Here is an 18740-nt window from a genome sequence, read left to right on the forward strand (position 1 = left end):
GTGCAGAATATATTTGCCTTTCTTATCATTTTTATGTAAGAAAAGGATATTATATATAACCAGGGCATCGTATACAAAGATATTTCAATAGCTAACAGTACAGTGAATGAGCATTTTGATTTACAGAATGCCTGGGGCCACGCTTTGGGATGGACTGTGAGAATGACTGCCACTCAGAAAGTTACTGCAACAAAGTAACAGGAAGTTGCTCTGGAGGTTGCAACCCTGAATGGGTGGAACTATTTTCACCCAACTTCTGCCAGACAGGTAAGAAACGTTCTGTCATGATTACATCCAGGATTGTACCACTTGGTAATATAAAATGACATTTAAAGAAAACTTGGAAACATTGAAAGTCATAAAGGAAATTAATGCATATTAACATGATTCATTGATATAGGTAATGTGATAAGTATGTGTCTAATCCAGTTCATGTCTAACGTTCCTTACTTAATAAAAATATCTCAAACACAGACTGTTTCATTGCAAGTGATAAATATGCACATTGCTGGGTTTTAACAAAAGCCTTTATGACTAGAACATATCAGTTCTTTGTGAGTGGGTGGTTTAATTCATGATTTATCGTTTTTTCAGCTCTAGATCAGTTTGTATCTTTGAAGCTGCTGCACCAATGGATCTTTGATAAAATGACTGATACCAGCAATATAGAGAATTTTAATTTCAAAGAAAATGCATTCTTGATTATTGCTTCATGTATATTTCTGTGCATTGATATGCAACTAAATATGCACGTTGATTATATAACAAATGAAAAACGTGTTAATTTAAGCATTGCTAGAAATTACAGCATTACATTATTGCACAACAATTGTTACATTTTATATTGATTATTTGTTCTGCCATACTGCTTTATGTCATTTCGTTTATAAAATTAAAGGTGGGATCGCTCGTAAATTTTGTACCTCAATGGACCTTCACACCACCCGATTAAAAAATAATATCAATACTGCCCTCCACTGGTTCGTCGCTGTTGTCTTGTAATTTCTTAGCAATCCCGTATTTACGGCTAGTAAGCAATAAACGGGTTTAGGAACTGAAGCGGTGGCCTTGACGAAATTCCTGCATAGCTTCTTGTCTGTGGCAGTGTCAGTGGTGTGCGGTAAATTAGAACGCTGCGTTTTCGTGTGTGTGTTGTGTGATACTCTGTGTTTTTTTTTACGTTCAGAACTTGTCACGACTGGTTGGCTGTACAGTATAAGTTACGGTCGAGCTCTGCATCAGGCTTAGGATTTTAGTTTGACCAGGGAGCTGCTACTCTAGCAGCTCCCTGGTTTGACTATTTTTAGGTCTACATGGTCAGCAGTCCGAACTGTTCGAGTGCCCTGGTTTCGTAGTTGATTCACTCATTAGGAAAGCTCTGCATGCTTCATTCTGTATCGAATAGTACAGTAACCTAATGCTATTTTACTGTAAGAAACCAGTGTATTTCAGACTTTTGCAGATGCACCAGTCTTGTACTAACTGGAGTAAAGTATTTAAAATATTGTAATCGAAGTCGCGAGTCGACATTCTTTTACAGCTCAAGAAACTAATAGTGAATATATGTCTGATACACACTGACTCGTTTCACCAAAATACAAACGCGAATGAGTGAAAATATTGACTGAAGTGATGAAAACATTGGGTATCAAACGTATGTTCAAGTCCGTCATTTATTAACAATTGGTATTTCAACCAATTTAGGTATGAATTATATATAAACACTGTTACACCTTACTTTGTATTTTATATTATATATCAAGTTTAGTTATATATCAGGAGGGAAAGACAATGCATTTTATGTCATATATCATATATAGATAAATATTTACTATTTATGTGCTCTTGGTGACGGGCCCTTTAAGCGATCCAGAGCACTTGCCCTAGCTGCACCCCATCATCCTAACCGGTGAATGTAAACCCTGTCCTTGCACCCCAGTGACCCGAATTAAAAATAACGAAACTTGAATGGAAAAAGGGAAGGGAAAGACTTTACCATAAGGGGCAGCTCCACCCTCTTCAGAAAGGATTGGCAAAAGGGAAAAAGAAATGAACAATAAATTAATAGTTATTTACATTGGAAAGTTACTCGATGAAAAACGGCCGTCAAAGCAAAAAACCTTTTTTTCTAAATCACGTGAGTTTATGGCTTCCCAGAGTACTGTTCTCCAGAATTGATTCTCCTGCTTCTTTTTCCGAAAGGCTTCCAACGAAATGCCAAAAGGTCGACAACGGGGTTTGGGGATTTACCGAGGCCTACCATGGGGCACCTAATCACGACTGCTTCGAATAACAACTCTTTACTTGATACTAGTCAACCAAATATGTCCTTAGAAACTTGAACTGAAATTGGATGAATAAAAAAAAATAATAATACTGCTGTATGCATGGATCATACTCTATACTATATGTGTGACCATATAGGCGTACGAGCTCTAGTCAACCAGGAGGGACACTGAGGGAAGCTATTTTTCTTGCCACAAAACATTAAAAAATGCCTGGAAGTTCTAGACACGATTAATTTATTTCAAACTCCGACGGCAATGAAGGACAAAGAGAACTATTTAGGCCTATGTCTGACTATAAGATCATTGAACCATCACGAACAATTATTTCGTTTAGCTTTTGGGAGAAACTCCGAATAATCTTTAATTTGGAAGGATATAAGGTTTCAAGGATGATGGAAAATAAGTCACAACAGAAGATGATTATGGTCTTTGATCTATTAGGCTCCTTCTCTCTACTGCTACTATGGCGGGCCATCAGTCTCAAATCATGGGAGATCGACTTATACCGATTTAAATCGACATATACCAGCGTCCTTCGACTTATACCAGTTTCCAGCAGCTGAAATTGACTTCTACCGATTTAAATCGACATATACCAGTTTCATTCTACATATCATCGATTTATTTTACTTATCATCGATTTAAATCGATGATAAGTAAAATAAATCGATGATATGTCCATTTAAATCGACATCTACCAGTTTAAATCGATGATATGTCGAATTAAATCGGTAGAAGTCAATTTCCGTGGACTTATACCAGTTTCTAGCGTCTCAAATTGACATATATTTAAATCGACAAATCATCGATTTAGCTCATTAACATATTCCAAATCCCGATTTCGGTAATGATTGACATGTGGAGATACATCACGTGTAGTCACCTGACAAGGCGGGCGAATAATTCAATAGTTCCAAAATTACGAAGCTAGCAAAGGTGATCATCATGGTTATGTCAATGGTAATTATGAACAATTACTTGCAAAAAGATTTCGGTGTAACAATAATGCCGAAAAAACTGATATGTCAATGACGTGCAATTATCTCAATGCAAACTGGGCTTGTCTACTCAAACACGTGGCGCTATAGTATAGGAATACACATGCAACTGAATAGGCCCACAGCACGTACACAGATGCAATTACCTACTCCAGTTACACCATAAACAAAGATGATATTGTTCTGCAGTGAAGCCTACTGTAAGGTTACGTTTTAATGTAGCTAAATATATACCCATGGGGTTTAACAATTACAGTATTCAAGCTCAAATCATGCATTCCACTGTGCTCGTGTTTATTTTCAATTATTCGCCGCCTTGTCAGGTGACAACACGTGATGTATCTCCACATGTCAATCATCACCGAAATCGGGATTTGGAATATGTTAATGAGCTAAATCGATGATATGTCGATTTAAATAGGTATATGTCAATTTGAGACGCTAGAAACTGGTATAAGTCCACGGAAATTGACTTCTACCAATTTAATTCGACATATCATCGATTTAAACTGGTAGATATCGATTTAAATGGACATATCATCGATTTATTTTACATATCATCGATTTAAATCGATGATAAGTAAAATAAATCGATGATATGTAGAATGAAACTGGTATATGTCGATTTAAATTGACACATACCAGTTTCATTCTACATATCATCGATTTAAATCGACATATACCAGTTTATTTCGACATATCATCGATTTATTTTACTTTTCATCGATTTAAATGGGTATATCGGTATCTGTCGATTTAAATCGGTAGAAGTCAATTTCAGCTGCTGGAAACTGGTATAAGTCGAAGGAAACTGGTACATGTCGATTTAAATCGGTATAAGTCGATCTCCCATGATTTGAGACTGATGGCCCGCCATACTGCTACAAGGATATAAGTGACCACAGGGACACAATTCTTTTAAGTTGTGATGACCTCTGACCCTTACTATGCCTAGATGTTATCTTGCCAGGAAATAAATACACCAGTGCATGAGAGAGGTGATAGACAGGACTGAGTGATCGTTTTAATAGGGGTGTTTAATAAACATGTGATACAAGAAGATAGACGTAAAATGTATCATCGTTTGAACACTTTAAAGGGGACCCCCCACACACACACACACACATACACACCCTCCCCTACGTTCAAATCGTATCCCCTCCTGGCAACGGAAATGAACACCAGTATAATAAACCGATACAGATATTTATACCCGCTCTACGTGTAGGCCTATGAGCAATAATACAAAGCTTGCCATTCTCTGATTGTTACTCCTTGATCGAATTTCCCCAACCTTGCCCGCCTTGATTTAGAGGGTGGCCAAGCTCCTGGTTCACAGTCATAGCTACTATCGAACAAAATGAACGAAACCAATTTATCCCAATCTGGAAATGCAGATGTATCAATAGCTGCTGATCCAACGGTTTGTAGATGTCGCACGACCTGTCAACGAAAGTCTGGGAAAGTGCTTGCCCCTGCCGTATATTTGATCTCTTTTGTTCAGAATCATGTAAATGTGGCAATGTGTATTTGTAGGGTCTGATGTTTCTCTCCCATATTGCTCCATATCTAATCCTACTGGTGACATCGGACAGAACATGGCAGATGGCTTCTTGAGAGGTGTTGAAGTAACTGGATCAGAAGTATCTCTAAAGATTACATAAAACAATAGTTACTAGCTTGCAAGTATCCTACAATAGCTACACATTGAAAAACATGGCTGTGACTAAAAGTATACTTTTGTTCAGAACTTATCACACCTATTCAGCATTGGAAACTGATATTTCAATTCAAATGGTGTCATTGAGTTTAGAGGACATTTAAGTAGAAGATATTGAAGTTACAAGTATGTTGGTGAAACCAAGACTACCTTCAAGAAGCAGTTCTAGTCAAAGGTCAATGTCAACACTGTGAAAATGGAGACTCAAGTAGGGGAACACTTTCAGCTCACCAATCATACCGTTAAAGAAATGTCCCAACAGGTAACTAAATTCGTAGACGTACCATCTCAGACACTAGTACACCTCAGCAGAGATAGTGGACGGGAATGCCTTAGCAACATTCAACTGAATGGGCTCAATATACAGGAAGGATGTGACTAACTTTATTCTGCTCCATCTCTGTATTCTGCCATAGTTTATTCGCCCTCTCTCCTTACTTAATCCTCGCTTTGTACTCCGCAGTTTATCTATTACCTCTGCTTTCCCTGACTGCTTTTGTTCAATAAGCCATTAACTTCTTTCTTTGTGTTCACCATGTCCTCTCTGTGCCAGGCTCTATAGTGTCTCTTGAATTTCCTGTTACTAGTCAGTTTTCCTCTAAAAAAGATCCCGATTATATCAGGCCCACTTATTTTTATAAATTATAATACAAATGTATGCTTTTTAGTGGATGAGCAATTTGCTACCATTTTTTTCCTCTTTTCTTTAGAAATTTAAGGAGAATGAAATTGTATTATTTTTCTGATCACATCAGATCAGATATAATATTGGCACTGCTCTTCCAGTCTGTAATCCATGCAAGGATAAAAATATAAATTTACCTTCTCCTTTCTGAGTGTCAACTGATCTTTCTGTGGTGACAGCTGCTGAGAATGCATCTGTTTGAGTTTCGGCATCGCTCTGGAAATGATGCATTTTTGACATCTGCTCAATGCAACAAAAACTTTATCCGTTAATCATATAACTGAAATGTTAATTTTACTGTACACCACAAGCTAAATTGTATGCGCGATGAATCTGGTAATGACCAATTCATTACAAACAAACATGTTTTTATCATACCTACTCAAGAAAAAATATGAAAGAGAAAAGTAACAAACAAACACTAATGCATATTTCAAAAATAACATATTGTTAACCCACATTGATTTAAACCCAGATTAAGATGAGATATTCTTTCATACTCTTCTTCAACATTTCCATAAACCGCGGTACCTCTCAAGAAAATTGTGAGGATAAATCTGTTTTCCCCAACTGCTTGCCCAACAACTTGAGCTCGCATGTCAATGTACAAGTTACTATGTTAACTTCCTGTCTAGGTAAACTTATTTGTTTCATACCACTTAGAAAGATGTTTGGTCTTTTGATCAAAGTTTGATGTATACTCATTATATACGTACTGTGTAAACGTCCTGTTTATGTGAGCAGTTGGTTTCATGAGTGAGATGCTAGCTTACTCCATGACATAGACCACCACTTTGAAAACTTACTGTTTACATGATTTTTTTTATTTCCGACTACAAGAAACGCTAGATTACTCTCCACAAGAGATAGTTTAGGTCACCAAAATTTAATGGATATTATAATTTGTAGGGACAGTTAAGGTTAAGGTTAAGGTAGTAAAACTTGGTATAGCGCACATTACTGTAAAAAAACACTCAATGGCGCTGAACAAACAAAACAATTATAAAAACGATTTCTTAAATAAATGAGTCTTTAAAGCAGCTTCAAAAGTTCTGATGGTCTTTGAATTTCTTGTGTCGACGGGGAGAGCGTTCCAAAGTCTAGGGCCAGCGACGCTGAAAGAGCGGCCTGCGAAACAATTGCGGCGTGTGAAAGGAACCTTAAGAAGGATGCCCTTTGACGAGCGTGTTGAACGACCAGGTGTCTTAATTTCCAGCAACTCGGACAGATAAGCTGGTGCTGAATTGTGTATACACTTATAAACGAGGAGGAGGATCTTGTGCTCGGCACGGACATTGACGGGGAGGATGTGCAGCTCCTTCAATGCTGCGGAGGCACTATCATATTTTGATCTGCCGAGAATAATTTTAGCCGTGTAATTTTGGATCCTTTGTAGGGGATGAATTGTGGAGGCCGGGAGGTTGATAAAAAGACCATTGCAATAGTCCATATGAGAGAAAATCATGGCATTTGCAATTTGAGACATGTCGACTTGTCCAAATATTTCCGGATCTTCTTCAGATTAAACATGGCGAGGGCTGATGCACGAGCTTTCATGGAAATATGATGTTTGAGATTGAGGGTTTCATCCAGGTAAACACCTAGTAGCTTCACACTATGGGTACGACGAACGGGAGTGTCCCCAATGAATAAAACGTCTGTATTGCACTTTGGTAGTTGGCGATTACTTCCGAAAACGATAAACTCCGATTTTTCATCATTCATCTTAAGACGGTTAAATTGCATCCAGAGTTTCACATTTTCTAGAGTTGATGATAGACCCCTGATTGACTCCAATTCTGAAGAAACGTCTCCGGGTTTAAAACTAGAGTAGATACTGTGGTCATCGGCGTAGCCAATGAGGAATTGGTCATCACTGATACATGTGTTCATTGTGCTAGTATAGCTGGGTCCATTTATACTACCCTGTGGTACGGAGAAATTGACCTTCATCGGCGTAGAAAGTGATTTGTTTATACAAACAGCGAAATGTCTCTCAGATAAATACGACGATACCCATTTTCTAGCTACCCCGTGAACTCCGAAGCACTTCTTGAGAATGTCCAATAACAGCTGGTGGTTGACTGTATCAAACGCGGCACTCAGGTCCATTGCGGCAAATGGAGTTAATAACTGGCGCTCCATATTGCACATGATATCATTACATATATTCAGTAAGAGTGTTTCCGTACTATGGTTGGCCCTGTATGCACTTTGATACGGAGGAAGGAGACCGTGATTCTCGATGTGTTCAGTAAAACTAATCAGAGAGGACTTCTCCACTATCTTTGAAAGGAAGGACAGATTACTAACCGGGCGATAGTTCTTCTTTATATGATCGAGGTTAGTTTTCTTCAATAGTGGTTTGACAATAGCTTGTTTCCAGTCAGGGTGAAAATTACCAGTGGAAAGCGATGTATTAATTATTTTGCAAAATATAGGAGCAAATATGTCATAATGTTCTTTGACAAGGGACGATGGCAAGGGATCAAGCTGGCAAGTCGTAGGCTTTGCATTACGAATGAGTGCTGTAGTCGTCGATACATCAATGGTAGAAAATGAAGCAAAGGGTGGTACGCTCATCTCGGGTGGGATGAAGAAAGGATGGTGCTCGAGCTCATTCCGGATGACATCGACCTTGTTATAAAAATACGTGGCAAAGTCACCAGCCAGCTGATCGTCTGACACACCCTCCGGTAGAGGATTGGTCTTTGTACTGCCAGTAATGTTGGCGACGGTAGCAAACAGTTGACGGGTGTCGTTGCCACATGATTCAATCTTCCTCCGAATGAAGGTGCTTTTCAATGCTTCGACATGTTTTTTGTATTCGTTACGGAATGAACGAAACGAATCATGATTCTCAGAGGTTGGATGTTTCAACCATCGCCGCTCTGCATTCCGTGTTTTAGTTTTCAGCCTTGACGCCTCATTATCAAACCACGGAACACTTTGGCGAACAGTTATTACTTTAGAGATGACAGGGGCATGATCGTTCAGTACTCTCTCGATACGGATATTATAGGCGGTTACCAGATCATCAAGAGAATCAAGTGCCATCATCCCATCCATTTCGTAACTAAGATCCGATCTAAATCTCTCCCGATCAATCGAATTCAACTTGCGGAACTGAATTTGTTTCCGCACCAGTACTGGGCGAGATGTAGATAGAGTCGCCAATATGAATCGGTGATCGGAAAGAGAAAAATCCGTCCTAATATTTATGACAGAAAAGTCACTGTTTTCCCGGACTAGTATCAGGTCCAGAGTATTCCCAGAAATATGAGTTGGACCAGAAACCAATTGATTCAGCGATAATGCATTGAGCAAGTTGATAAATGCCTCTGAGCCTGGTTCAAGAACACGATTGACGCGAATGTTAAAATCGCCCAAGAGCATGCATCTGTTCGATGTTAGGAATAAGTCACTGGTGTAATCAGAAAACTCCGTAAGAAATGTATTTATTGTAATCGGATGATTTGCCGAATATGGTGGTCTATATATAGCGGCTACATCATTCACAAACGAACCAATTCTGATTTTGAAAAGAGCAAATTCGAAAGATGAGCGTTGCCCGGAATCAGTTACTTCGACCGAAATATTGTTTTTGTAGAAAATTCCTATACCGCCACCGATGCGATCTTTACGTTCAACATTGACAAAGTTGTAGCCATCGGCTTTTAAACTGGCGATCTCAATTGTGTCACTATCCTTGATCCACGATTCAACAACGATACAGAAATCCAAGTTTTCAGTCACCACAAAGTGTAAGAACTGTTCACACTTGTTTCGTAGGGAGCGAGCATTAATTAGGCCGAAACTACAGTGATCATTGTTATCATACCTGGTTTCTGTCGGGAAATATCGGAGAAGTTCACGATGGACACCGTTGTTGTGGTCCCATAAAGATCGCCATTTAACAGTTCTGCGATTCCTAGCCCCTTGCCCGCGACAACCCCTGGATCTGTAAATCCCATAATCCCGCAATATGTCAATCACTGCCTGCGGTGGACGTATGCGCGGCTTACAAATTGACCGGTAGTGATACAATTGAGAAGCACTGTAGCGTATAATCCCAGTGTGTGGGAAAATGTTCCTGCAAACACTATAGTGATTCACTGTATTACACTGTACTTCCATGGCTAGGCTTGTGTAGCATATATATTCAAACCAAAATAATCAAGAAAGGAGCACAAATCACCCCTTTTCCGGAATGAAAACTGGAAGACATTCCACCGAATGGAACACTAAACAGCACGAAACGACAGTGCAGCAATGTAATCAAAACTGTACAATGTGCTCCGTGAAAATGAGCAAAATTACGCGTAATAAACACGTTGCAGCAGCCACACTCAAGCACTAGTAGTATATTCACTCAGTTAGGACACTAAACACCATATCATTCTCAAGAAGCTGAAAAAATCATGCATAGTACTGACATATACAGTATAAAAATATGATAACTTATCACAGCATCATAAAGTATGAGCATCAGACACTACAAAAACAAACTGGTACTTTCATATCTCCAGGCAGGGCTATATAAAGGTTTATGTAGGTGCAGCTATGAATACTAATATGGTCCCTCAATTTGTGAGGCTAATTTACCTAATTTCTTGCATAGCAGCTGGGTTCCTTCAGAAATCCCAAACACAGAAATGTACACATGATTGCTGGAATATTGGACAGACAGTCAATAGATACAAGTATACACACCGTTGCCCAAATGAACCATTAAAACTTGATTGCATATATGCTGGCTTTGGCTGAACTTAGAAAAGCCTAAGAAAAGGTCTAGCTGAATACGTAGCGGTGTAGAAACATGTGAATCAGTGAGGAGTGATTCTAAAGTATTTATGAAGATGCATTATTTTTATAGGAAAAAAAACTGCAGGTCCATGTGGTTGTACTTGTACAGCACAGAAGGCCTTCCTCACTGGTGCATATTACAACATTAGGATGCAGTTACCATGAACACTAAATTCAGATACTTATTACTATAGGCCTTAGTCCTACGTAATATGCACTAGTTAATTACGACTGAGCAAAGATGAGGCTTGATACTTATTTATGAACTTCAAATGCTCATTCACAGGAACATCTCCTTCAAACAAGGACAGCTGATCACAAGTTAGAACCTGGAGGGGGGGGGGGAGGGGTTGAATAGATCACCTAGGCCTAGTGGGTTATAAAATATATTTCCATCAATTTGTTGAGGCAAATATTTTGGTGATGAGAAGGCCCAGCTTTCCATGGCATCAAAATGAGGAGTGAAACTAAAGACCCCTAGTCCCTGTCAGTCTTCTTTAGGAAGGATATATTAGCGTTTAACTGTATACAGTATCTTCATGACAAGCATTCACGAATAGTGATGATGATGGCTCAGTAATACAACTTACTGCTATTTTGTGCTAGGATAAGTATGATAAGGTGAGCATAGCTTAGGTCCAGAAGAAAAATATTGAATGATAGCCCTAGTTACATTGCCTAGGCTTAGGCCTTATCAAATCATGTATGTAACAAATACACGTGCATGGACACTGCGAAATTCGGAAACCTAAGCCTTAAAATGACCTTAAACTAAAACTTAATTTTATTGACAAATATGTACGTACGTACTAGCACATGAGTCATTTTGGAGAGGAAATAACTGCAGCCTTCGTAGTTTTTGTGATATTGGCTCTTGCTTGTAGGTTGTCATGGTGAATCGTGTATTTCTGAGGGGTGTGTGAACTTCGCAGTATTCTGAACTTCGCATTACTGACTAGGCTATACATGTAGGCTAGGAAAATGCTCTGTACAAGTACTACCCTGTACAGTTTTAGCTTAGCGTAGCAAATCATTACCTTTTTGTGTGATCCTGAAGCAAATGTTCGGCGAAATCTGCGTTGCTCACAGAAGTCAAATCGTGGACTTGTTTGTAGAGTTCGTTCTCCATTTGCCATCTAACATAGAAACGTAGAAGATAGATCTTCGTGACATCTCTTCGTCGCAGTCGTTCCTTTGCACTGCTGTTTTTTCAGGTCCATGCAACAAAGGCCTTCCTCCACTTGAACCTACGCTCGTTCCATGATAAGGCCGTTTTCTTTCGCCAGATTCTCTTTGCCCTGATCATCTTAAATGAATGTCACAGTACTCTAATCGAATGTATTTGGACAAAAATCGTACAGTATTTGTACTCAAAATGCACACAAACAGCAAACTATCGGGGTCGAAAATCCTATGCGGTAAACAGAACAGTAAACTGAACTGCTGTCTTATAACTTTATGTGTGTATGGGTTTGTTACGCATACGATTGTCTGTGCTCTTCACTAATCTAAATTTGCAACCGAGGTCACGTGATTAATCGGTGTCCCAGTAAACCTCGGTAATGCCAGCGCCCTCAAACCAAAGTCTATGAGCGAGATCGCCTTTAAGTGCTGAGTCAAGCAAATAGTTAATTTGTCTATGCATGTATTACTAAAAATGTTCTCAATGGCACATTGGGGGAAGGTGGGCTGTTAATATGCTTAAGGTTTAATTTTAAATTTTTTGTATCGGTACGTAAGTGATGTTCAGGATAATGCTCTTCACAATCTCAGTACACTCCTATCAATTTGCAATCTCAGATCTTCCTAAGTACTTTCTCATCAAAGTATTATCTTTGCGTTGTACTTGAAATTTATAATGTTTATCAGTATGATCTTATATTTTAGAAAGACCACTATCAGTGTTTCTCATTCTTTCCTCATTTAAGGTCTTATAGATGCCGCATATACACCTAAGAATCCTGGTGTAACAGTTCCTGTGAATTGTACAGCTGCTAAGGGTCCAAGTGGTTCAGACATTAATACCTTAAATTTTGTTCTGTCAAGACATCATGAGAGTTTAGATGACAATGGTATTTCATCTCGAGACGTTACTGACGATCCAACAACAACAACTACTTCATTCCTGGTAGATAATGTCACAGATGGACAGACACTTTACTGTCAGCTGCGGAAAGATGGTCAAACATATGCAGTATATGACATAACTATAGATGTTTTTGGTGAGTAGCATAATTGCCTATGTTACAATTGTACGTGAGAGGTCAGCCGTGATATCTTTAGAAATGCTAAGTATTATACAGGAAGTGAAAGTAAATTTTCTGTATCTTGAATTCAATCTAATGTTAGGCTACATGATTACCAACATGAATGTTGGTTGGAGGGTATCATGTAGTATATAGGTCCATGTATTTGGTGAGTACAGAAATCCTATTTAGTTTCTTCAGTAAAGATGGATGTTACTGAAGTCCATTTTTATCAGAATGAAACCTTTGAAATACCATGTCTCTTAAGGCAAGTTTTTTAAATTCATATTTTGTATGAATTGCTCTATGCACAATAGCAGAGATCACGGACATAGGCTTATAATAACAACATAGGTCATATTAAATGTTTGCCCATATTCCAAATATCACACTTTCGCTTTTTTAAGATTTCTTCACAATCTTTTCAATTTCGAACATGCACCAGACTTCTTTATCCGCTTTGAATAAAATTAGAATATAATATAGAAAATGGATCTTGTGGCTTTGATCATGCAACTCATAGTTAAATCTTATTCTTAGAAGTGTGGCCTTCAGTCATTTAAATGTTCATTATTTGCAATTTCTGCAAAGCATCATATGTAAAATGTGCAGGAACGCTGCAGAAGAGCTAAGCTAAGCTTCCATTTGAGAGATTTGTTTTGATTTGCAATATTTCTGAACAGTTAATCTATTTGTTTGTGCGAAAAAATAAGGCATACGCAGAATAATGGTGTAATTTACTTTCCCACCGTCTCATTTTCATTTGACTTATGCTCATTCTTAGCAGACAAACTTTGTTACAATCCTAGAAAGCTAAAAACATTGGTTTGAAAACATGACAGAAAGATAAATATATTTTATTTATTATTGACATGAACAATGACAACAAGTTTGATATAACTTTGAAAAGTTTGTAATTAGCACTTAAACGCTTAAGCTGTCTTTGTGTTAGGCTTAAACCAGAACGCAAAATTGTATTAAAGTTTCATCGAACACCTCACCGTAACAGTTTATGAGCCATTGTGAGCCATATAAGGTATTATGAAGAAGTTTTGTTTGTGAGAGTACTTTTGTAGCTGCTGTTGGGCCTTTGATTAATTTTGACCTTCACAAAAATAATACATTTATTATAAAAATGGTACTTACTCATGAAAGTAGGAAACTCAAAATGTTATATTTCCTTAGCTATGGTAGTCACTTTGAGCTACTTGACTACAATAAATATAAATTGAGGGGGCTGTCCAAATCATAATTGACTACCTACATCTTTCCGTTCTCTAGATAAGGAGATGCAAAGTGTCCACTGTTTCATTCTGTTGATTTCACATGACTGTTGACCTCCAATAAATTCACTGAGGTCCCTATCTAATATAGGTAACCAAGATTCCAAGTGTAAGGGTTGCTAATCGGGTAAACGTTTAGAGATATGGGTGTTACAAGAATCAGTGCAGACACATACCGAAACTGTCAACAAGCTATATGCATTCGGTACTGCATATGCAAACTCGAACACGCTATAATGAGTTCATGGGTTTGGATTAGGGTATTTTACATGTATTAATTGTATTATCACCAGACTTGGCCTACCATATAGCTGACTTCAGTATTACACACCATGCCCGACTGTAAACATTGTTACAATTACTCAATTTTCCATAGTATATTATTATATTGTTCATTTTATATAGCGATAGACTTTGTTTATGTCTGACGTGATATTAAATAGTCAATAATGCTTTCTTACAATAGAGGATCTGTGTTTTCTTTACAATTTTCACAATTGGACTTCTAGATCTCCCTGTTCTGCAATCTGCTCCAAAAGCAGATTTAATAACGGATTCAACAGTCAACATCAGCTGGTCATCCTGGAATGAAGAAACTGAAGCTGGGGACCCTCCTGTTATCGGTTACATACCTTACTACAAGCTGGAGTCAGCACAGGAATGGTCAGCTGGTAGTTCTACTTCTATCAAGACCCTCAGTTTTATCTTTACTGGCCTCACGCAAGATGAAAGCTACTCATTCAGTGTAGCAGCAGTAAGAGAAGGAGAAAATGGAGAAGGTCAAAGAAGTCCAAAGCTAAATATTGCAACAATGTGTGCAGGTATTTTGCTTTATCCTACTACGTCACAGTGTATTTTAACGGCTTTATAGGTCATGTAAATGATTTTGCTCCACATATTAGCAAATGTTTACTGAAAGCATTTCTTGTCAGCATCTCATTGCATTGTGTAAATTGGTGTCCTTATATTTTATTTCCCTATATTAATGAAAGGAACATGTTAATAACGAGCAAGTAGTACTCATGACAATGCACCTTTATTTTTATGTCAAATTTGTTAAAGTTCTGTGTTACACCTTTGGAAATCAGTTGTCCTTGATAATTGGTGTAATGTTACCCTATCAACCCAATGATGGTCTCTATTGATAGGCTACAGATGAGACGCGTATTTATTGATTTGCGGTACTGAAAGTATATATAAGTATATGAGATATTGACGTTTTATGCTTCTTTATCAAGTAAACATTAAACACAATAAGTATGTGAAATGGTGGTACCTTATCCGGCTACTCAGCAGTGTTGTAGATCCCAAAACTACTCTTTGTTGATCTCGACATTTTTGGTCTCATTCTTTTTGTGGTTACGAATATTCCATTGTTCTTGAGTCGAGTCCAGAATATAAAGAACACATAATGAAAAGTATGTTTGACGGTTTCATTCAAGACCCATTTAACCCTTAAAGCAGTAAAAAACAGTTTTACATTTTACACGAAACCGGAAATTTTGTTGTCTGAGTTTGTGAGACGCTAAACTACGTTCACTTCACACTACGAATGATATCTTACATATGCGATCAGCGACCTGGACAAGATGTATACTTAACACTCACCAATTGTATATGTTTGACGAAACAATTGAGGTTAAATTGTATTTTTTAAGCTGGCGTAACAGTAACAATATCACGGTCACTATTTTTTATATAGCATGCAGGTAAATATTTTTTTAGCAATTTACAAGTTGCATTTTACTTTTCCGCTGGAACTCCCTGACAATATTATCGGCTTTAAAGTTTATGGCCGTACGGCTGAAAGAGACGACAAGCCAAAGGTATCTTCTGAATCAACACGAGAAAGACAATAAACCTACACACAAGATGAAGCCAATCATGACCATCCTTGACCTAAAATGTAGGGGAAAAAAATGTAGAAAGTGAAAACGGTTAACCATATTTATTTCTACAGTACATGATAAGTTAAGTAAAATGAACGTTCCACTTGTTCTCTGTAAAATATAAACGTCAAATATCTCAATTTACGGGCTTTAAATCAGTTCTAAACAAACATTATTGGATCTCCTCGCTTCGAAGAAAAGTTTCATAGAAGAGTTATAATGACTGCTATATAACCGGCGTACTATTCAGCCTTCTAATTAAACCTCGTTTGAAACTTTCAGACAACGTAGATTATTGTCTAGTACCGTTACTCTACTAAGGATACTCTTTAAGGCTTAGTAATGGAACCAAACTGGCCCTGCTGTCCGTGTAAACGTCAGGGAGGCCTAAAAGTGAAGCCTGCTCCAATCAGTTTCTTCATCCACATATTACCCGAACTTTATCACAACGGAACCAGATTCAATGTGCATCTTAAAGCGAGAGACGTTTATTCTTGTTTAAAGCAAACTGACTCACCATTAATTCCTTATATTTATCATACAGCATGGTGAGATTCACCTGTAGCATTTAAGTACATCCTTCTTTAATTAACGTTGCCCCTATGACTTGAAATTTATTTTCATTATTCCATTTTTCAAATGAAGTTCCTGAGGCTAGCCCTATGAATGTAGTTGCAGAAGTCGCTGGAGAAGATCAGGAAAATGTGAAAATATCTTGGCAGGTTTGAATTTTTATATTTTCATTTTCCGAGGTATTTTCAAGTTCTTTATTATAACTGAATGCCAACACCATTGCAAATGGCTACAGTTTTGTCGATTATTATATTATTCGGTAACATTCCTGTTTTATCAAACCTTGTAGTTGATACGAAGCCATCAATGAACGTTCTTTCAAGGGAAAATGATGCAGAAAAGTTGGCTGCCTGATTTCATGCTATGCTTTGGTAAACAGGGTGGCAGCTTATCTCGCTGGATATGATTGTCCCAAAGCATAAGAGCACTTAATGTTTTACACTTGCAATTGTATTTTAATCCGTTCTGTTTACCTAGGTTCCCACTGATGACATATCATGTAGTTCTGGTGTGACTGTGTTGACTATATTCTATGCATCAATTAACTTGGAAACACTACACGAAGGCGAATATAACATAACAGATCCTTCAAATACCTCATTGACGCTCACTGATCTCAAGTCAGAAGGAAATTACAGCATCCACATGACGCTGGCAACAAGTGGAGGTGAAAGTTCTAGCAGTGATGAAATTTACTACTATGTTCCAAGTATGTTTATTAATATCATAACTATCTAGTGTTGATGTATTATATTGAATAACCAAGCTTTACATCATATGCCACAATTTATATATTAGGATTTTGATAAAAACGATAGGATAAACGCTTTTCACTCTTCAACGTGACTATTTTATAATGACTCTTACGCGCATATCAAATTTTTGCTGCGAGCATTCGTATGATAATAGAATGAGAACGTGCGAATTCAAGGACTAGTTTGGTGTTTGTATCGTACACATTACATCACCCTTGATACAAAGTTTGTAATTTTACATGGATCAAATTTGAAAATATTGAGATTTTTAACATAACGATACCTGGCACCAACAGGGCACAACAAAAGAAAAGTAACGTTTCTCTCAGAGATAATTATCTCTGTGTAATAGCCAAAAATAAAAATTCTTAACATTCTTAACTTTCTGCAGAAAATGAATTGCAAACAGAAACTCCTCAGCACACATACCTATGCATACCAATTGATAGTAATAAAATCTTATCAAAACGTGCCATTTCTTCAGTCGTGGCCTTAAAGTTGCACGATATATATATATATATATATATATATATATATATATATGTATATATATATATATATACTACTACTATTATACTACTATTTCTATATATATTTAAATATTTATATATATATATATATATATATATATATATATATATATATATATATATATAAATGAAAATATATTTTTTCATTTATATATATTCATTTGCTTTTGTCGTTTACCTCCATTGCATTTATATATATATATATATATATATATATATATATAAGTATATGTTTATATATATATATATATATATATATATATATATATATATATAGTGACGTTTACTAAATTTGTAGTGTCTTTCATATATCACATCATAACTTGTCTAGGACTTCCAGAGTACCAATCCGCTCCAACAGTCCTTCATGTCAGCTCAGATTCACTAACAATTAACTGGCCTCCATGGGATGGCGTCATTGGGACTCCTCCGGTAGTTGAATATAGATTATTTACCAAGAGGTCGGAGAGCGAAAACTGGACGAGTACCTTCATCACAGTTAATGCGAGCAATGACCAAGAAATGTATTATGTGATCACGCCACCGTTAGAACCAGACACAGAATATGACTTCAGAGTTACAGCTGTGAGAGAAGGGCCTAATGGAGATGGAACACCGGGTCCAGTCTTAAATAGGGCTAAAACATACTGCCACGGTAAAGAAATATAGAAGTTCAATTTAGAAAATGTTATTAAACTAAATACTGTAATTGTCACCAATGGTGGAATCATGTGAAGAGGACGTCAAAAGAATAACAATGGCATTGATACAGAGTTTTTGTTCTCAAAATATAATATTACCAAACAGAAAAACAAATACAACAACATACAAACACTGGACAAACACATTGATTGAAGTCCCACCCTTTCTATGATTGTAGCTTTTATTCAATCCACGGTCACTACATTGGTAGTAGAGAGGATTGATAGTTTGGTCTATGTTAATCATGATAAAGCCTATGTGACTT

General features: G+C 37.2%; 1 protein-coding gene across 4 annotated transcripts in view; it reads left to right on the plus strand.

The window, feature by feature from the left end:
* LOC139984368 (receptor-type tyrosine-protein phosphatase S-like) overlaps nt 1–18740 on the plus strand; it is a 55185-nt gene that overhangs the window by 15889 nt on the left and 20556 nt on the right. For all 4 annotated transcript variants that reach the window (XM_071998269.1, XM_071998276.1, XM_071998284.1 and 1 more), the window contains 6 exons: nt 127–267; nt 12426–12719; nt 14536–14847; nt 16561–16637; nt 16966–17197; nt 18105–18428. In XM_071998269.1, coding sequence (XP_071854370.1) covers nt 127–267; nt 12426–12719; nt 14536–14847; nt 16561–16637; nt 16966–17197; nt 18105–18428 — 1380 coding nt within the window. The remainder of the gene's footprint in view (nt 1–126; nt 268–12425; nt 12720–14535; nt 14848–16560; nt 16638–16965; nt 17198–18104; nt 18429–18740) is intronic.

Source organism: Apostichopus japonicus, chromosome 2 (assembly GCF_037975245.1).
Source record: "Apostichopus japonicus isolate 1M-3 chromosome 2, ASM3797524v1, whole genome shotgun sequence".
Classification (NCBI taxonomy): Eukaryota; Metazoa; Echinodermata; class Holothuroidea; order Aspidochirotida; family Stichopodidae; genus Apostichopus; species Apostichopus japonicus.